The sequence below is a fragment of the Dreissena polymorpha genome, chromosome 6, assembly GCF_020536995.1.
Source record: "Dreissena polymorpha isolate Duluth1 chromosome 6, UMN_Dpol_1.0, whole genome shotgun sequence".
In the NCBI taxonomy this organism is placed as follows: Eukaryota; Metazoa; Mollusca; class Bivalvia; order Myida; family Dreissenidae; genus Dreissena; species Dreissena polymorpha.
In genome coordinates, this window is record NC_068360.1 from 19,868,831 (window position 1) to 19,890,989 (window position 22,159).

The following is a 22,159-nucleotide window of genomic DNA, read 5'->3' on the forward strand; positions in this document are numbered from 1 at the left end:
ACCACTGGAATCCAGTTACAATCAAGGTGTGTTATATATGTTCAATATATGGTTCATGGTAGAGAAACTGGTGCCGGATTTTTATCGGAACTGGGACTTAACACCAAACGAATCTTATAAGGATAATGTTTCATTTACAAAATATAATTATATAAGGAATACTGTTGATAAGGATAATAATGTTCAATTTATTGTATGAAGCGCTCAAGCTCGAAGCAAGTATTTTTTATTTTTTCAAAATTACAAAGACACCAATCTTCCAAAAGACAAATGGTTAAGAGCACGGCGTTCACCTTTGGCTTTAAATAAATCCATATTTATGGTTCTTGATAGAGAAGCCGGTGACTGGTCTCTACCGGAACTTGGACTTAATCCCGGAAGAACCTAATAAGGATAATGGTTCATTTACAAAATATAACTAGAAATGGCGCGGCAGAGGCCGACGCGTATCCCCACGCCGCATAGATGTTATATTAAAAGGCAATTTTGGGTGGGCAAGGCCTATTTTGGTGGGCCCCGGGGTGGTTAATGTGGACATGGATGGTCGAGATAAACCGTGTTGTCGTCAGAGATGTTCAGTATAAATTGGAAGTCAATTGGTGAATAAATGAAGTAGTTATGTTAAAACAACAAATTTGGTTGGCATGGTCTATGTGAGAGAGGCGCCCCAGGGTTGGTAATGGGGCCATACATAGTTGAGATTGACCGTATTGTAATAAGAGAAGTTCAGTATCAATTTGAAGTGAATCGGTGTAGGAATGAAGAAGTTATAGTAAAAGGCAATTTTGGGTGGGTGTGGCCTATGTAGGTGGGGCCCTGGGGTGGGTAATGTGGACATGGATGGTCGAGATAGAGCGTGTTGTCATAAGAGATGTTCAGTATTAATTTGAAGTCAATTGGTGAATAAATGAGGAAGTTATGTTAAAACAAAATTTTGGGTGGGCATGGTATTTGTGGGCGGGCGCCCCAGGGTTGGTAATGGGACCATGCATAGTTGAGATTTACCGTATTGCCATAAGAGATGTTCAGTATCAATTTGAAGTAAGTCGGTGTAGAAATGAAGAAGTGTATGTAAAATAACCTAAAACAATGAGTAAAAATCTCTGACCCGGCCCCATCCCAACCCCCACAACTTTTGACCCAGGGGTCAGATCAAAATTCTAAATAGTGCACTGCCGCACATATGCTGATATCTACCATGTGTTTAAGTTTAAAGGTTCTAGTGCTAATAGTGTATGAGGAGATAGTGGCCAGGACGAACGCACGTACGGACAGACGGCGAAGATAACAACATAATCCCCGCTCCAATTCGGAGCGTGGGGATAATCAATGACAAATGAAAATCAAAGTACTGACAGTACTGGTGTGACGATGCTTTTGAAGAGGATGGATAAAAAAGCATCAATTTAAGTTTATCTCCATCACAGCAATTCGGTATGTGCGTACGAAAATTTTGGGTACGAACAAAAATGTGGGTACGAAAATTTTGGGTACGAACAAATTATGCAAAAAAAAAATGCGTACAAACAAAATTTGGGTACGACAAAAAATGGGTACGAAAAAAATTGGGCACAACAAAAAAAATTGGGTAGGAAAAAAATTTGCGTACAAAAAAAATTGGGTACAAAAAAATTGGGTACGAACAAAATTTGGGTACGACCAAAAAAATGGGTACGAAAAAGAATTTGGGTGCGATAAAATTTGGGCACGAAAAAAATCGTTTCTGTATGTCTATTGTAAAAAGATATGAAAGTAAATTTGCAACAGCAAGAGAAGATTTCAATCAGTATTTTTGGAGGCAATTCACTGAATAAAACTGTATGTTAAGTATATATTTGAAGTAGTAACCGAGCATTTATCGTCACAAAATGTTTATAATAAGGAATTAACAAGTTAAGTTATACATTCCTTACAGCGTTTCACTCAGGGAATTGCATTGGAGTGTCGGGTCCATCTAGGTTGGGGTTTTGATCTGTCTCTTATCTACACGGTCTAAGAAAAAACATAATGGTGCAATTTTTGGGTATACTTTATAGTTTTTTTTATACTATTTGTTTTATTGCAAAACACACGTTGAACTATGAAGGCATGATTAACATAACTTATTTGTCCCGAAATAAATGCTTTTATTCTTAAAAATATTTTAATAAATTCACACAGCAATTAACAAATCTTTAAACATCCATTTGCCAGTTTTTACACTTTGCTCTACCCAGAAAATGATAAATAGTAATTTGTCTGACATATTAAAATTGTTGATATTGTGAATTTATTCGAATCGTTAAAAAGCAAATTTTGCTAAAAAATAATGTATGTATACAAAACAAAATAGTTCAATTTTTTAAAGTGAAATTATAATAGCATGTAACATTCAAACTGTTTTATTTATATTGCTTCTTTGAAAATAAATTTCCTACGTCATGTATGCACAAACAGAAACAGATACATACAGTCTATAACCTTATGCTTATGCTATGCTTATGCTATGCTTATGCAAATTATCAAGGATTACTTTAAAATCTCAAACAGATGCAACCCTTACTGGAATAGATAAACTTTGACATGCAAGTGGCGATCAACCAATCGATTTCAGAGCTATTTCATAACAAGCGAGCATCTTCCGTCGAAATGAGATTTTTAGGGATTTCTTTACATGTATGACACGTCTCTGGCTAATTTAAGGGACCTTTTCAGTGATTTTGGCATGTGTTGAAGTTTGTTATTTAATGCTTTTTATTGATAAATGTAAACATTTGAATTAAAATGTTCCAGTAAAATAAAAAGAAGTAATACTCAACTGTGCACGAACCACTGACCCTTGGAGTAAAGGTCTAGCATTTAAACCACCCGACCATCCGTTCTTATACAGTCAGGGTCGTATTTAATACTTTATATAAGCAATGTTTATATTGTCACAACATATAATTATAACAACAGAACTCTCCAAATTATTATATCATTTAGCGTTTGTTACGCTTCATAATTTTCAGGTTTTAAACCGTCAAAAGATGCATAGCATGGATATTTTAGGGCATGGTAAATGTTTAGTATTACTGTTTCATGACTAAAACGAAAATGTGATAATCTGCAACAATTATTTTTAAATGTTGTCATTTTACCAAAGTGTGAAAGGCCCCTTTAAGGCAGGCAAGTCCAATAAACAAACAGTGTCGCTAGACCACCCTGGATTGAAAAAGGGATATCAGCATCGACACGTCAGTGTGACTGGGGAAAACTCTAATTCTAGAATGCACAAACGAACAGGAGTAAAAGGACGCACATCAAAATAAAATCTATGGGGGAGATGTTTATGTAAAAGGTTGGTTTGATATATGTGTTTGTAGAAAATTTAAAAGCAATTAACCTGTCGTGATTGAAATAGATGAAGAGATGAACAGTAAATTTATCAAATTAAAAAACACCCAGATCACAGAAGATGCAGATAATTTATCACTCAAGACTTAAGAATATCTTTCAAACTTCTAAGGTAAGGTTTATCACAATGTCTTTTCATTCTGATAACGCGAATTTAAAACACCTGTGCAAATAGTTCACATAAAACATCAAAGAAAGATTTCCATTTAAGATTAGCAATGTTTGACATGGTAAAGATCCGTGCTGAAAAGTAAACATATTAATGCTTTGATGTAACGTGGACTGTAACCTTGCAATACATATAAATGTGAGAAAAATTACAGTTTTGTGATATTTCGTTGAATAACATTTTATGTTGTGTGCGCATAGACACCGGACGCATTGCATAAACTTAAGTATTAAACAGAGACATATTTGCTCGTATTTAGCATGCAGCTTCAGAAGAAGTGTATGTGGTTATTACTGCACGTGATTCACTTCACGTGTGCGCGAGAGCCCTCGAGCCCTGCATGCTCGAGATATGACTACGAGGAGCGTTTATTAGAAAGAGTCCTTAGAAACGAACTGGCTCTAGAAACCACTCTTAGTGAAATACTGAAAACGAATGCCAAAGTTGTGCATGCGTTAAAACTGTTAGAAGATGGAAAGGCAAAAGTGGAGTCCACGTTGGCAGAAATGGAAAAGAAACAAATCGATATCGAATCTAGACTGGCTGACTTCATAGCCAATTCAACTCATGTCATGAAATCGACGTTAGATGCAACTGTGGTCGCAATGATGGAAACTTCGTCTGAGGTAAAAGAAAATGCCTCGTTGACGTTACAGCATCTCGTGAATGAAGTCCGCGTTCTTAAAGGTAAATTTGCCTGACAATAGGACTTATAATTGTTTATGAAAAGATTAATTAATGTTTATAAAATAAATGTATTAGCACCCTAAATTTGGTTAAAGCAATCATACTGTTGAAAGTGTTAGGCATTAGTGATTGATAATTTGTGTTTACTTCAATGTAAGTTATATTTTATTTTTCCGCAAATAAGTAAGAAAATCAAATGCAAAAAGTGGCGCAACTATATTATATGAGTATATATTCAAATGTTATCCAAGTGATATACACAATTATATTATACATTTAATGTGCGAAATAAGTTTTGGAAAATCCAATTTCGAAACACTTTTATGAACGACGATGCAAACTTTTTCCAGCTCACCTGAGCACATTTTAAACATGATGGACTTTTGTGATCATTTTTGTCCGTCGTTCATAGCCCGTCGCCACTTACCTCGTGATCACTATAGAGGCTACGTGTATTACCCAACCTTCATGAAAGTTGGTCAGAAAAAATGTCCAAACAATATCTCGACCGAGTTGGAAACTGCGTCAGGTGTGGTAAGATTAAAGCAAAATTATGTGTACACTTAACAAGTTATAGTTTTTACTCAATCATCATGAAACTTGCTCGGGCAATTTGTTCGCATGATATATCTGCCCAGTCTACACTGCTGGGTTTGCAAATGGTTGCGGTTTGTTGAAAAAAAGCTGCCAAAAGGGCTTTCCTGACATGTCTTTGGTGAAAGCCTGTAATCAGTTAATTGAGAACAACGGCAGGTAGGGCTGTTTTCTTTATATTGCAAAAGTGAAACCTTATGAACGCTCCAGACGTTTTATTTTTGTGTTTTACCAGACATCGCGAAACTTGCCTAAACATTTTGTGTTCATTATATCTCGGTCGAGTTGTTTAATTGTTCGGGTCCGTTGAAAAACATATCCGCCAAGGGGTGGGAAGTATTCCTCTATGCCTTGAGTAAACCTTCTTAGCACTCTTAAATTAACATTTGTTTGCCCAATCAGTATGAAACTCGATCGGAAGATGTCTTCTAATGACATCTTAGCCGATTTATATAATAATGTGTAGAAAGGCAAGCTCAGAAGCCATTTGTTACAACACCAATACCCCAAATGCTGATCAGAACACTTCTGTTCCTTCGGGTTTCAGTGGAGCGACCTAGGGAGGTTTTCTCTCTTGTTTTTTTTTATCTGCAGATAACGAACTGACTAATGTTGCAAATTTCCTTTCAATATACACAGCGCTAAATAAACAGCTAATCCGTTCCCGAAACTGTCAACGCGTCTTTCCATCAGACAAAATGTACGAGATAATGTGAACTGTTACACCGATATTTTAATTTTCACATTTTCATCCTTCAAAGATACACTTGAATGTTTATCAGCAAAATATACCACACTGTCCTGAAATTTGACATACGACTATATCTCTTAGGCTAAACGTCAGGTTTTATTTTTGTTGTCATGACATGAAATTATATTGTCGACAAACGTCAGTTCAATATAAAAAAAATCTTGTCTTTTATTCATAGTTTCAAAAATACGCTCATTACTTTCGTACAATCTAATACTTGTTATAGATCAATTTAGAAAAACTGAATATGGTGACCCCTTATGATCGTGAAAACATATATACTCTTGCATTGAGAATATTAACGATATGTAATAATACTATGATTATAAAAATGAAACGTGTGTGCCTTCATGAAGAGGATCTTATTAAGTTTGTTGCAATATGCAGTATATAGCTTGGTGTTGTTGACAAAATATTATCGACATAAGTAAGTTCACCTGCAACAGTTGTACACTTAGTATTAGTTTATTATAGCTATTTACAATTTTTTTCTTTATTGTTTCCCATTCTTACAATTAAAATGTATTAGTTGTTGTTCTTTATGCTTACTTAAAAGATATAGAACTTATTATTCTCGACTGTAAAATCTCATCATTGACATCTTTTGAATTTGTTTTTAAAAATTGGGTATTATCTGACATACTTTGATCTATTGTAGATTTTTCAGTATCATAATTACGAAGATATATATGTAGTGTTATAAAGCACGATTGTTTTTACTATGTGCTTGACGAATATATGTTTGCAGATCAGTTGAAAGTCCCTACAATCTACTATCGTGCACGCATAACTTCTACCACAACCATACAATCTAACCAAGCCGTAATCTTCCCGACTGTAGAGGTCAACGAAGGCCAAGGCTATGATCCTTCTACTGGAAAGTTCACCGCCTCAATCCATGGCATTTATCTGTTCTCGGTTCAATACTGTAATCAACATAAAGCTAATGTATTTCTTGAAATCGTTCACCAAAGCAAGATAATACAAAGGTCTTCTTATTATGAGCACAGTGGACATTATCCTTGTGTTACTATGCAGGCATCTACATTTGTTGCCATGGCAGAAGAGGTCTTGGTGCGTGCCTTTTCTACGAGCGTTTTGTTTACAGATTCAAACAAATATAATTCATTTTCAGGCACATTGATTCATGTTTAAGAAACATATGGGACATTACATGTATTCGGCGGAATTGCTCGTATGTATGTTCATATATATATGATGATATAATGATATTTTAAAAAGATCAGAAATCGCATATCTTCAAAACATCGATAACATGACGAAGAAATAAAGCAATTTTAGTTCATCTTCTCGTTATTTAAAAATTGAAGTCGTTATCCGTGTTCCTGCATAAAGATTTTCCTCATAAGCCTGTATAGTTTACCAAGTATGCATGTATATTTGACATAAATCTAGTATATTCATTGGAATTGGCATAAAGCATAATGTAAATAAATATTGTAAAAAATGCGTAATTTGTTGCGTTTTCCAAGTGATGTTTTTCACTTAAATTATACCTAAGGAAAAAATTGTAGCACGAAACCACTTAAAGGGTCCTTTTCACGTTTTGGTTAATTGACAAAATTTACAAAAAAGTTGCTTCAAATTCGCAAACTTTCGTTTTAGTTATGATATTTGTGAGGAAAAAGTAATACTGAACATTTAACATGCTCTAAAATAGCCATTGTATGCATCTTTTGACGATTTAAAAACCTGAAAATTATAAAGCGTTGCAACGCGAAACGATTGAATAATTTGGAGAGTTCTGTTGTTGTCGTTATATTTGTGAAACTACGAGGATTGCTTACATAAAGTATAGAATACATTCTTCATTGTATGAGCACGGATGGCCGAGTGGTTGGGTTGATTTTAACTTCAGGTCTCCAGGGGTCAGTAGTTCGAGCTCTATTGAGGGATACTTTTTTTCTTCTTTAACAGTATTATTGATTGTTTACTGGAGCTTTTTAGATAAAATGTTTACATTTATCAATATAAAGCATTTAAAGCCAAATTTCAATGCATGCCAAAATCTGTGAAAAGGCCCCTTAAATGAGCACGTTTATTTTCAACTTTGGTCAAGCCATCAGAATGAATACCAAACGTTGAATCAATAAATATGTGAAATCACCTTGTTTCACAACCGAACAAGTACAAAATGTCAAAAATAAAGACATTTACACACAGAAATGTCATTTAAACATGAGATCCAAAGGTTCAAAGGCGCTCAACTTACACACAAAGGAAATAAGTGTTCTTAGCATGCAGTATTTCACCACAGACATATGTTGGGAAAACTTCCCAGATCCTGGAAACCATGTTCTTCAAAGGGCCTAAATTATCTTTATTACTCAGAAAAAATGTCAAATGAACAATTATTTAATAATTTAAGAAATGTTCATGATCATCGCCAAAAAATAGGACTGCTAAAACGTTTGAAAGCTTTTACGGAAGTCATTAACGAAATGCTACTCTGCATCCTGGCACATATGTTTCCAACGAGCCGGAACATTTTTTTTTTCTAATTAAGATAAGAGATCAATAAAACAAATGCCCTGCACACTTTTTTGTTTGGAAAATAGTGTGACTTACAGTGTGTTTTATGTTTCACGTAAGCTTTATAAGGAAAACTGCTCAGATCCCTGGCGTCCACGTTTTTCGCCAGGTCGGTATTTGTTAAATTTGGACGAGATCTCTTTAAACAAATATTCGGAGAAAGCCTAATTGCGTTTTTACAGAGAAGTTTGCTTCTTGAGCATTTTCGAATGTTTAACTAAAGCCATTAAAGGAAATCTGCCCATACTCCTACTCCTCCCCCGGCGGGCAGTTTTACTCAAAAGACAGTAATAATGTTCAAACTCTGACGATATTAAACCAATGTTTTGTGCAAGTTTCGTGAAGATTGGGCTCATCCTTTGACTTCTAGAGTGTGCTATTTTAACCCAAGTGAAATAGTTTTGAGTTCGGCCGAGATATCACTTGTACAAATGGTTGGACCACGTCTCACGAATTTGTGTCAGAGAACGTTTAAACGTAGCCTCTGGCGTGTTCTCGGGGTATACGGACGTAAAATGTCCGTAACAAAAGCTGATAATAAGAAAACGTGATTGACCCAATTGTTTCAATGCTGGGGAACTAAAAACAAATCCCGGTACGGGTGACCTAATGGGTAACGAGGTGTGCTATAACTATTAGGGCAGTCGTTCAAACCTGCCTAAAACATGAACATATAATTTTTAACGTATTTAAAGAATATAAAAACAAGTCATATTCACTTTGCAATGCAGAATGAAAGCCATCATTACCACATAAACTGAAGGAAGGAAAGTAATTAAAAATGCTCATGTGTGGAGCAGCATGCACAGTGATCTTCCACGCAACATGCCCTTTTGCATTAAAACTGCTGAAATTTCAAAATTTCTTCTTGTGTAAATATAAACATAATCACTGACAAAAGTTTGAACTGGCGGAACTTCGGTAAATTTAATATTTTAAATGAAAATTGCACTTCCCCTTCGTAATAATTTAAAAGGACCACACTTCCGCCGACTGAAATGCACATAATATTATGTTGTAATTGATTCTCATAGTGTGAAACATATCACAGTTTTTGCCGGTTTTGTAACATGTAACTGAAAAAAATAAACCAAATCAAAGTCATTGAATATAATTACGAAAACTACATTCACAACTACAATCATACAAATCCAAAATAGTGTGTTCAAAATATTGTGTTTGTGTTAAATTACGACTCAAAATTGATCGGGTACTCTTAAGTATACTACAATGTACCCGGTACGGAAAATACACTTAAAGACATCCGGTCATAATCCGGGGTGCTTTTTTGTATATTCTCCGCACCCCCGGGTACTTTGTAATATACTTAAGTGTACCCGTGGTTCATTTAAGTAGTACCTCAGCCGACAGTGAATAAACGGGGTTATCTTAATTTGTCGTTGTTGGCTCAGTACCTCGGGTACTCTTCATTAAACTACAATGTACCCCGGGTAAGGAAATTACGCTTAAAGGCACGCGACCATACTCCGGGGTACTTTTAGTATATGTTCCGTTCTTCGGGAACATTTTAGTGTACCCAAGATACTAGGGGTACTTTTATGTAGTACCTGAGCCGACAACGAAAACTCGAGCTAAATACGATATCCAAATGTAGTATATACTTAAGTACCGAGGATACTTTGAAGTAGTACCTGAGCCGACAACGACAATTGGAGCTTAATAACGACATCCATTCTGTTTCTATGTGGTTTGTTTTTCCATAATTATCATAATTATAGCGGAAATTATGAAAATATAAATTATACAACAGCTTTCGGTATGATTTCCCATTCTTTGGAAATAAATCTGCATAAACAAAAAGTTATGAAATCTGACAAAAACTACTTAAACATCACTAAATCCGCGTAATTGTATATTACCGGTGACAAGGGTGAATGGTACACTATTTGTTTTATTGCAAAACAAAAATTTGAAAATGAACGCACGATAAACACCGTCTATCTGTACCGAAATAAATGCTTTAATTCTTAAATATTGTTTAAATAAAATTCATACAGCAAGATACAAAACATCCATACACAGTGTCTACATTTTCCTCCAACCGGACAAGGTTTATTAAAAATTTAACTGATATTGATCATTTGTGATATTGTGAATCGATTCGATTTTTAAAACCATACAATAAGTATTCAAATGTTAAAGGTGAGATTATAACGGAATGCAACTAAAACAGATAAACCATTTACTTATATTGCCTTTTTTCAATATTAATTTTTATGCGTTATGTTTTCACAGTTAAAAAAACAACACAAAAAAGTCTGACACCGAAGCTTATACTTGCATAGTATCAACGAGTCGTTAAAAGTCCCAACGAATCGATTTTCGGACTGGTTAAAGAGTATCTTCCGTCGACATTGGCCTAAATTGTGGACTTCCTCCACATTAAAATGCAGTACATTTATGACAAGTCGGTGGCTTATTAAGTTATTATTACGCATCGACATGCCATAATGACCAGGGGAAATTCTTATTCTAAAATACACAATCAATCAAGAGCAAAAGTTTTCTCATCAAATTATTATCTGGGAGAATGTTTTTATAAACATTGGTTGGTTTGGTGTAACTGTTTGCAGAGAAAGCCAACAGCGATCAACGTATCTTGATTAAAAAGGCAATGCAGATTAAGAGTTCATTGATCAAGTCCACAAGCAAAGAATAAACATAGGAAGCAGATAATATATCTCTTTAGATTCAAGAATATCTTCGAAACATCTAAGGAACGGTAAATTAAATTTTTCCTTCATTATGATATGGCGAATTAAGAGGCCGCTGTGGAAATAGTCCACATATAACATTAAAAAGAGATTTCCATTCAAGATAAGAAATGTTTGACATGGTTCACGTCCATTCTTCAGCGAAATCATGTTGATATGACGTTTCGTGATATGAAACCTTGCATAACATATAAATGTGAGGGAAATAAAATATTGGATGATATTTCGCTGAACAACACTATCTGTTGTGGGTGCAAAGACATTGAATTAATTGCATTGTATTTTGTGTGTTTAACAGAGAAATATCGGCTTGTACTCACCATGCAGCTTCAGAAGAAGAGTATGTGGTTATTGCTGCACGTGATTGTCGCCACGTGTGCAAGAGAGCCATCGAGCCCGATATGCTCGAGATATGACTATGAGGAGCGTTTGTTAGAAAGAGTTCTTAGAAACGAGCTGGCTCTTGAAACCACTCTGAATGAAATAGTGAAAACAAACACCAAAGTTGTGGAAGCGTTAGCAGTTAGAAGATGGAAAAGCGAAAGTGGAGTCTACGTTGGCAGTTATGGAAAAGACACAAATCGCGATGGAATCTAGACAGGCTGACTTCATAACCAATTCATATCGTGTAATGAATTCTACGTTAGACGCAGCTGTGGTCGCAATGATTGAAACTTCATCTGAGGTAAAAGAAAATACCTTGGTTACGTTACAGCATCTCGTGAATGAAGTCCGCGTTCTTAAAGGTAAATTTGCAAGACAAAGGTTATCATTAATAGTGTTTATTATTTGAGAAGATAAGATGAATGTTTATTTAATAAATGTATCAACTCGGCCATTTAAGTCCGATAAATGAAACTTTTGAGAGAGCAAGACATACGCGATTAATGACTCTGACTTGTTAAATGCAGTGTGATATATATTTTTTTTCAAACAGCGCATAAGACAATCGTGACGCAACTATATGAAATAATTATAAATTCACACGTGATTCAGTTAATATATGAATATATAATTTATTAAAACTTCAAAATCATTTTTACGAAAGTTCAATTTCGACATCCATTTACGAACGACGATGCGAACTTTTTCTATCTCATCGCAGCACAACTTTGTCATTATGAGCTTTTGGGATCACTCTCTGTCCGTCGTTCGCAGTCCGTTGTACGTTGTTTGTCGTCAACATTGACCTTGTTAACACTTAATAGGCCACGTTTATTTTCCAATCTTCATGAACGTTATTTAAAACATTTGCCCCAACTATATCTCGACCGACATTGAAATTGGGTCAGGTGGAGTAAACAAAACTAGGTCAATATGTAAGATTAAAGAAAAATTATGTGAACACACGACAGGTAATGGGTTTTACCCAATCATCATGAAACTTGCTCAGAAACTTTTTCCCTAAGATTTCTCTGCCCAGTTTACTCTGCCAAGTTTGTAAATGGTGTCGAATCGTTAAAACCTATTGCCGCCAAACGGGAGGCGGGAGGTTTTCCTGATATTGCCATAGTAAAACATTGTAAATAGTCCATTGAGGGGGAAAAGGCAGAAGAGGGTTCCTTAGTTATACTGCAAAACTGAAACTTTGTTGACACTCTAGATCTTTTGTTTTGCCTAGGCTTCATAACACTTTCCTAAAAATTGTGTTTTTTATGATATCTCAGTCGAGTTGGTTAAAGTTCGAGTTGGCCCATTGAAAAACATGTTCGCTAAGGGTTTGTAAAGATTTTCGACTTGTGTCTTGAGTTAAACTTTGTTAGCAGTCTTAAAGTAATATTTTGTGCCCAATCAGCATGAAGCTTGAACATGTCTTCTTGTGACATCTAAGCAGGTGAGCGACCTAGGATTGTTGGCCCTCTTGTTTTCTTATCTGCAGGCATCGAACTGAGCAAATTAATATATTAATGTCTATGAATTATACACAGCGTTAAATAAATAGTAAATCCGGTACCGAACGTGTCGTCGCATCTTCACATTCGACAATATGTACGAGATAACATGGAATTTTACACCGATTTTTTATTGTTTATTTTTGAAAGATACACGATAATTTGTTCAATAAAACATACAAAACATTTTCCTGTTAAAGAATTTGAAATACGACTATAATTATAATGTTAGACGCAATGTGCCCGTATTATTGTTATTATAAGAAAATGAATTGTGTACAAACGTCAGTAAAAGAATAATATCTTTTCTCTTTCCTTTTTTTTGATAGTTTCAGAAGACGCTAGTTACATTCGCACCTTCCAATTTGATATGTTATATCAATATAGCAAAATGCTTATGTTGACGCCTGATGATCATGAAAACGTATTTACTTTTGCATTTAGAATGTATACAGTGTATAAATATGCTATTAAAATCAAATAAAAATGTGTTTTCGTATGGGTCTTATTAACCAGGGTCTTATTAAGTTTCTTTCACTATGCAGAATACAATTAGGTGTTGCTGAATAAATCTAATTGATGCTATTCAGTCCACATGCGATATGTGCCACGTATTATAAGTTCATTATTGATATATAAACATTTATTTTAAACTGTTGTCCATTCGTGCAATTCCATTTTGAGCTTTTCACTTCTTTCCGGTACCTAAATACATATAATATTTATCCTTTCGTTGTAATTTTTAACAAAAAAAAACTTTTTAATCCTTATTTACTAACATACTTTGATCTGCTGTAATCTTGTCAATGAACCTAATTACATAGAGATATGATTGCGTTATAAATCATGTTTTATTATTAGCTTGAATAATATTTCTTGATTTCAGATCATTTAAAAGTTCCTACAATCTACTTCCGTGCCCGAATTACTTCTACCACAATTATTCAATCTAACCAGGATGTAGTCTTCCCGACTGTGGAGGTCAACAAAGGTCAAGGTTATGATCTTGCAACTGGAAAGTTTACTGCCTCTGTCTCTGGAATGTATCTGTTCTCGGTTCAATACTGTAATCAATAGAAGACACATGCTTATCTTGAAATCGTTCACCAAAGCAAGACATTGTAGTATACTTGAGTGTACCCGGGACTCATTAAAGTAGTATCTGAGCCGATAATGGCTTATCTTGATTCTCGCAATTTGTCTACATAAAAGTACCGCGGGTACTCTTACGTAAACTACAATGTACCCCGGGTACGGAAAATACGCTTATAGGCGCGCGGCCATATTTCGGGGTACTTTTTAGTTTATGTTCCGTACCTCGGGAACATTTTAGTATACCTAAGATACCAGGGGTACTTTTATGTTGTTCCTGAGCGGACAACGACAATTCGAGCTTAATACAACATCAAATTGTAGTAAACTTGAGAGTACCATGCATACTTTTAAGTAGTACCTGAGCCGACAACGACAATTGGAGCTAAATTACGACATCCAGTTGTTTCTGCTGCTTTGTTGTTTTGTTTTTCCATATCATACTTACAGCGGAAAAGATGAAAATAAACATAATACAACAGCTTTTTGTATGAATCCACATTCTTTGGAAATAAATCTGCATAGGCAAAAAGTTCCGAAATGTATCTGACAAAAAAATACTTAAACATTACTAAATCCGCATAATTGTATATTACCGGTGACAGGGTTGATACATGTGTATATACCCTCGATATATAAATCTAGCGCTTCAACCCCACTAGCCAAACATAATTACCAAGCTTGATAACATTATTGATGATAATAATATGAAATTTAGCGAATCAGTGTTGACGAAGCTGCCTTTCTTATCATAGTTTCAATGAAGCAAAGTAATGTTTGAAAATTAAATTATTACAATCTCCCGCGAATCCGTTCTGGAGTCGCATTTCTATTATTAACACGTTTTGGTAAATTGAAAGAAAAAATTGTTTCAGATTCACAAATTTTCGTTTTAGGTATCAATAATGATATTTGTGACGAATATGAAACACCGGTACTGAACATTTACCATGCTCTAAAATATCCATTATATGAATTTTTTGACGATTTAAAAACCTAAAAATTATCAAGCATTCTAACGCGGAATGATTGAATAATTTGGGGAGTTCTGTTGGTGTCGTTATATGTATGTGATACTACGAGGATCGCTTATACAAAGTATAAAATGCATCACTCATTGTATGAGCGCGTATGGCCGAGTGATGTAAGCGATAGACTTTTATTTCAGGAGTCAGTGGTACGAACCCAGTTGAGGGTTACTTTTTATTCTTTCTTGAATAATTAATTAATTTTATTCTTGTTTTTTTTACTGGAACTTTTTAGATCGAATGTTTAAATTTATCAATATAAAGCATTTAATGACAAACTTCAATACATTCCAAAATCTGTGAAAAGGTCCCTTTAATTCAGACAGACACGTTTCTCAACGGACCTGAACCGTGATCAAACTCGGCCGATATTATATTAAAACAAATGTACTTAGTAATGTTCATGATGACTTGGCATGTAACTTCTATGATGTTATCGGGGTCTCATTTACACTACATAAGGAATACCGCGTGATGGGACCTTTATACGGGTACGTCCTATCTGATAAACATTCCGGTGAACTACTCTTTATGTTATATTTGAAAACACAAAACGGAGCCTTTTTATAACACGTGGTTTATTATTATAATAATGACAACTGACCAACTTGAAACCAGTCTGATAAAGTCACCAGCCACACACAAACACACATACAAACACATAAACACAAACAATAGATTTGACTTGCATTACGACAAATGCGAAGCATAATGGGTCATTAAATAGACCTCACATTTTGCCAATAGTTTTTTAAACAATATACTATGAAGTAACTAAAAACTAACAACAAATCGATGTATTTTAAATACTTGTTCTATTTTAATGCACACTTAACATGCCTTTATAATAAATGTTTCCAAAAATCACATTGTCTGTTTCGATATTGATCAGCTTTCGATTATACTTTAATCAAACTTCCATGAAGTTTCCACGGGTTTGGTGCATTTGAATGTAATTTTCTAAGGCACGATGAAATAAAATAAACACATGTATCAACTGCATTTCGAATTGATTGTAAAAGTCCTCTACAGTGTAGAGAGTGTTTACTTTAGCCATATAAAGAAACAATGCCGCCATTTTTCCTAAGATTAACCCCTTTAAAGATCAGGCGAGACATCATTGGATCAAATATTCTGAGCAAAATGCATATTGATTGGGTTACGTTTGACTGTAAGAGTGCCTTTTCTTCAAATACCAAAACCCAATGACATAAATTGTGACCAAAGATAACCCAAATCATCTATTTTTGAACTCAGTCAAGATATCTTTACTTCCTCCGACCGTCCGTTCATCCGTAACTCATTGTATACCGCATTGCTTGCGAATCATCACTCAATAAGTTCATACAATGACAGAGTTCAAATCCCCAATCTATGTAATACGGATTAACAGGGTAATTGCCCCTTAGTCTTATGCGTATGATAACTTCATAAAAAATGACGGTGTTTAGGACAATACCTCTCTGTGCAGTATGAACAGCGTTTTAGCCCTTTGTTAATTGCTCACGTTCAAAGAACAGTATTGTACAATATAGGTACACGCATTACATATTCAGTGAAAACAGCAGTTGCCGTAGTATTTATAATAATAATAATAATAATAATAATAATAATAATAATAAAAAATAATGATAATAATAATAATAATTATTATTATAATAATTATTTTATTAAATAAATTAAATTGATAATAATAATGATAATAATAATAATAATAATAATAATTATTATTATTATTATTATTATTATTATTATTATTATTATTATTATTATTATTATTATTATTACTTCTTATTACTTTTATGATAAGTATTGTATAACTATTAAGTTAATCTTTAAAAATGTATAGGACAATAGGACCGAATTTGTTCAAATAACTACTAGCCACGGAACGGTGTTGAGATTCGCACATCAGACAGTTGGTTGACACACCAATTGATACCGATATACAGGATCTTGCTGTGCGATAAGATAGCAAAGGTCCCTTAGTTAACAGCGCTTAATAGGACATATGTTGTTCTAAAAAATGTTCTAAATAATGTTCATGTTTGATATAATTGGAACTCGTAAATCAGACTACCTAATACCTCGAAAACGACGCACCTGCAACAACTGTTGATAAGAGGAACGGTATATAAGTGCCGACAGTATTCCACTGCTTCATACGTATTCTTACAGCAAGATGATGACCAAGTTGGTTGTGTTATCTCTACTTGTTGCCACTGCGCTAGTGGCCATCTCGGCTGCGCGTAAGTACAGCGCACAAAACATTTGTTAACGTGTGCGTAACTTTTCTACGACTTCAATTGAATTTGTTATAACGTTTCTTTGATATTCAAATGTTCACATGACAAATTAAACGTCTAATCTTCTTTGGATTGTAAGTTGATTTTTAAAAATTAAAGCATATAAACACGAAATAAATTCGTTTTGAGTATAGATTTAACTTCTTTATTATTATATGGCAAATATATATTCTCGAACGTATTGAGCAAATCAAGAACATGTTGTTTCTGATGACACTCGGGATTTAAATCAAAGCATGCCTTAACCAACACGTATCCGTTAAATACGTTTAGAATATTGATCAAATTTGTGAATTATTATGCAGACAACTAGTTTCTTCGAATGAACTGTGCAAAACATGAACATATTATAACTGTAGTCACTCGTCAATAAAATCAATACAATACACTCAAATATATTGTTTATGATTGAATATTCCATTGTTCAGATGTCGTATGATACACTAGATATTTATATTATTTTCGCTTACATGTTTATCATTTCCAGTGACGGACTTACGATAGTTATTCATCATAACAATCATGAACATTGTATTGTTATACACAATTGCAGACTGTTTCAAGAAAACCTCAGCATTTTCGTTCGAAACTATTGAATGTATAATTAGTATGTGCAAGTGTGTAACAATCAACAAATAATATTACTGATATATGACCAGTATTATTGTTACACAATTGCTAATAACTTTGATTCAATTTTCTAGTTTTATATACCGGGGACGGGAATTGTATAATGTGTTTTTTTATCCGCATATTTTCAAACATTTATGTTAATTTTAGCCGTGCAGCGCGGTCTTACTACATGCGCAAGTTTGCTGTCTGCGTCATCCCCATTCAATGAGGACTATATTTGCAATGCCTTCTGCGACGACGATCACAAAGACGCAGGAAAGTGCATTAACGGATATTGCTACTGCAGGACCGGTGGCACGTATGCTGGTTACGTTGTTGGCTAACAAGCCAGGTAATAATAAATAAAAGTGCATTAACGGATATTGCTACTGCAGGATCGGTGAAACGTATTTTGGTTACGTTGTTGGCTAACAAGCCAGGTCAAAATACATAAAAGTGCATTAACGGATATTGCTACTGCAGGACCGGTGGCACATATTCTGGTTACGGTGTTGGCTAACAAGCCAGGTAATAATAAATAAAAGGCTGTGTATCGTTATACATGTAATAAAAACTAAACTAAGGTATGGTATTGCAGTGAATTGTCGTTGTTGTTGCTGCTGAGGTTCGTTCAATTTTATTTGTTGACGACAAACAGTCAGCTCATTTTTTAAAGAGTTATGTTGATATATCAATATTATATTTTATAAACATTTAATACGCATTGCATTTTCTTGTTGTTACACGTTAATCTTTCTGTGAATTGTGTGTTTCAGGAAAGAGACTAAGACAAAGTGATGTCAGTGATATGTAATTATCAAATAAAATAATTAAAATTCTATTTTTCATTCAATATATTTTTAATGCGCCTGTTTTACCACAAAAATATATATCCATCACAAAAAGGAATCGTGATACAAGATTCACTTTTCTATTATTTTAATGAAAATATAAACAACAAATGCACGTAGATAGGATTTCAAATAAGGGAAAAGAAGATTATAACTTTGTGCAAAATTGCTTACCCATGGGCCAAAATGTGTTCATTCATTTCCGAACGATATATAGAAAACACATAAACTAAAGTTTGCACGTATTGGTATGCTGCTTAACCTGGGGGACTTAAAGACGCTTATTATGTTGAGATCAACAGTTCAAAGGTGAGGATCACATGGGTTTAAACAATATTAAGCCAGTTCTTCAGTGTTGAACACAGTATTTAAGCCAGAATTGTCCCTCTCAAATTTGCCGGATTAGACGTATCACGATTTTTTGACATGGTAACTTGCGGTTACATTTCAAAACATGCTGAAAAGCTGTCAATTTGTTGTCAAACGAATCGCGTTTGCTTCGTTTTCCTTAAATTCGAGTCGTGTTAGGTGAAAGTTCATGTCCCAGGGTTTCTTTTAAAGATGTAGAAATTATATAAATCTTGGTGCATGAATCAGGTATTGCAATATGCGATCTTTTGCGTGCGTTTTAAATATTATAAGAAACCAATGAATTTCTTATTATGCATATTTACTTCGCTTCTGGTACTCAGCTATTTACCTATCTCTGATACGGCGTCTCCTTAACTCCAATGACAAGGTAACATTTAGAGGTACAAATTAAATTTTAAACAATGTACAGTTTGTCCTGACTTTTACCTCATCATTAATCATGCAATTCTAAAATAACTCACCACAAAGGTTCACCATGTGCAGATGGATTGTTACATGTACATGTATAACCTGTCTCCAATTTCGAAGATCACGGCCATTCTTGATGTGAAATGTCCTATTTTGGCATAAATGCCTTCCTCTTTACGTCTTAACAGGACATGCATAATTCGTCATGCGATCGTGGATTAGTTTAACGTAAATGGTCACCGTTAAAAGTTAGTGTGTCAACGGCAAGTCGGGTGTAAATTAGGAAAAGATGAAGGTCACAATATAAGTAAAGGATCAGGCATGTTAATGCTGCATCTTGACACGGAATTGTAGATATGATCGACAACCGGATCGACATGTTGGCGGCAGGCATCTTGTTAGTTATACTAGATGAGTTTAATTCGGAATCATCTTCAATAGTTTTGGAAGACTCTGCAAGGATATCCCAATACAAATTTATCCCATTACAAAGATATCCCAATACAAAGATAGCACCAATAAAAAGATACCATTAAGAAAGAAACATGTACGTGGTCGCTGTGGCACAATTTGTTAGCGCGTTAGGCTGTTAACCGAAGGTAAGCGGAATCGAGCAAAAATATGGACTCTTTTTTGCTTTAATGTAACTTGACAATTAACTTGACATTTAACTTGACATTTATCTTGACACTAAGTTTTGTTATCTTAATGATACGTTGGTGTCTGTGGCATCAGGTTCTCCTACCGTTAAAGTATCATATTCATGATTTCTTGTTTGAAAGAAAAAATTGTCTCGGATTCGCAAATTTTCGTTTTAGGTATGATATTTGTGAGGAATCGATAATACTAAACATTTACCATGCTCTAAAATATCCATTATATGCATGTGTTGACGATTTAAAAACCTGAAAATTATAAAGCGTTCCAACGCGAAAAGATTGAATAATTTGGAGAGTTCTGTTGTTGTCGTTATATTTATGGGACACTACGAGGATTGCTTAAATTAAGTATAAAACACATCACTCGTTTTATGCGCGCATATGGCGGAGTAGTCTAAGCGACTTTTACTCCATGGGTAAGTGGTACGAACCCAGTTGAGAGTTAATTTTTATTCTTTCTTTAATTTCATTCTGGTCTTTTACTGGAGCTTTTTATATCGAATGTTAAAATTTATCAATATAAAGCATTTAATGACAAACTTCAATACATGCCAATATCTGTGAAAAGGTCCCTTGAATTCAGACAGACACGTTTCTCAAAAAACCTGAACCGAGATCAAACTCGGCCGAGATTATATTAAAACAAATGTTCTTAGCAATTTGCGTGATGACTTGTCATGTAACTTCTATATGTTATCAATGTCTCATAAAGCCATATAAGGAATACTGCATCATGTGACATGCATACGAGTACGTCCTATCTGATAAACATTCTGGTGAACCATCCTTCATATTAGATTTAAAAACACAAAACGGAGCCTTTTTATAACACGTGGCTTATTATAATTATAATAATAATTTAATAATAATAATAATAATGACAACTGACCAACTTGAAACCAGTCTGATATAATTTTGTTTTATCACATCCACACATAAAAACACAAACACAAAAACACAAACAATAAATTAGACTTGCGTTACCGCCTTGGAACAGGTGCATGCATAGCATAATGTGTTTAAATTCATTTAATGGACCTCACATTTGGTCGATAGTTATTTAAACAATATAAGTAACTAAAAATTAACTAAGGTTCATCCAGTTTCTTATCAAATAACAAACTACCATAAACTACTCAAAGGGTTGATGAATCGAATATAATTGTCTAAGACACGATAAAATGAAATACAAACAAGCGTCACAAGCATTTCTATTAATTTAAAAAGCGACTTCTTTTAGTGTTCAAAGATTTGACTAAACCCATGTTAGGAAAACATGCTGCTTTTTTCAACGGATACGAACCATTTTCAAAATTAGCCTACACATAATTGGATAAAATATTCTGAGCAACGTTCATATTGATTGGACAACGTGTGACTGCTGAGTGTGACAGTTTTGGTTTCTTCAAACTGCTCAAGTGGCATAAATTTGGAGCACACATAACCCATATAAGCCATTATTGAACTCGGTCAAGGTATTACTATGCCCAGGGGCGGCATATGGTAAACGAATCGTCCGTCCGTCTCTCATTCCGTCCCGCTTCTTGCGCGGAGAACAGTTTATAAACAAATGAAGATAATTAAACGAAACTTACTATAATGATAGAGGGAATAAATTAGAAGGGTAGTGTTCAAACACCATAACTTGTTCATTATAGTTTTACTTAATTTTTCTAAGACCGTTTTACGAGAAAAAACGTTTTCAGAAACTAAAACAAATTTGGTTCGTAAAACAATTCTGTTATTGGCAAAAGCGAGTGCTCTTATGTTTTGAAAATTACCATCTACAAGGCAAACTTTAAAGAATTACGTCCCTTGAAAACAAAGGGAGACAATTATATTACTTCTTCATGCAAGGTAGTGGACATTGCTTGACAATAGTCTTGTTCTTCATAAAAATATTTTTGATAGCCTTTTACATTTCCATTCAGACTAATCCATTAACATTTACTTCAGCAGAAACTTCCCTGTATCTTGCAAATAGACTTTCAACGCCATCGGCGCTCTCGTTCATAATCATGTAGCAATTCTTAATTCCATTATTCCAGTTTTCCGTAAATAAAGATCCTTATTGG

General features: G+C 34.3%; 2 protein-coding genes and 1 long non-coding RNA gene across 3 annotated transcripts in view; all 3 read left to right on the forward strand.

Annotated features, from left to right (window-relative positions):
- The window catches only part of LOC127834603 (uncharacterized), a 129,220-nt gene that overhangs the window by 100,817 nt on the left and 6,244 nt on the right, over nucleotides 1–22,159 (forward strand). The gene's annotated exons all lie outside the window — the stretch shown is intronic.
- On the forward strand, nucleotides 3,729–7,046 carry LOC127834604 (uncharacterized). The gene is made up of 2 exons (XM_052360618.1): nucleotides 3,729–4,231; nucleotides 6,325–7,046. The coding sequence occupies exons 1-2, from the start codon at nucleotides 3,805–3,807 to the stop codon at nucleotides 6,729–6,731; spliced, it is 834 nt and encodes a 277-aa protein (XP_052216578.1). The 5' UTR covers nucleotides 3,729–3,804; the 3' UTR covers nucleotides 6,732–7,046.
- On the forward strand, nucleotides 16,972–18,635 carry LOC127834607 (uncharacterized). The gene is made up of 3 exons (XR_008028014.1): nucleotides 16,972–17,125; nucleotides 17,963–18,146; nucleotides 18,571–18,635. It is a non-coding gene; the product is annotated as an uncharacterized LOC127834607 (long non-coding RNA).

Coding starts and splice junctions, on each gene's coding strand:
- LOC127834604 (XM_052360618.1), top strand. CDS start 3,805: ATGCAGCTTCAGAAGAAGTGTATGTGGTTATTACTGCACGTGATTCAC. Junction 4,232..6,324: donor TGAAGTCCGCGTTCTTAAAG/GTAAATTTGCCT, acceptor ATATGTTTGCAG/ATCAGTTGAAAGTCCCTACA.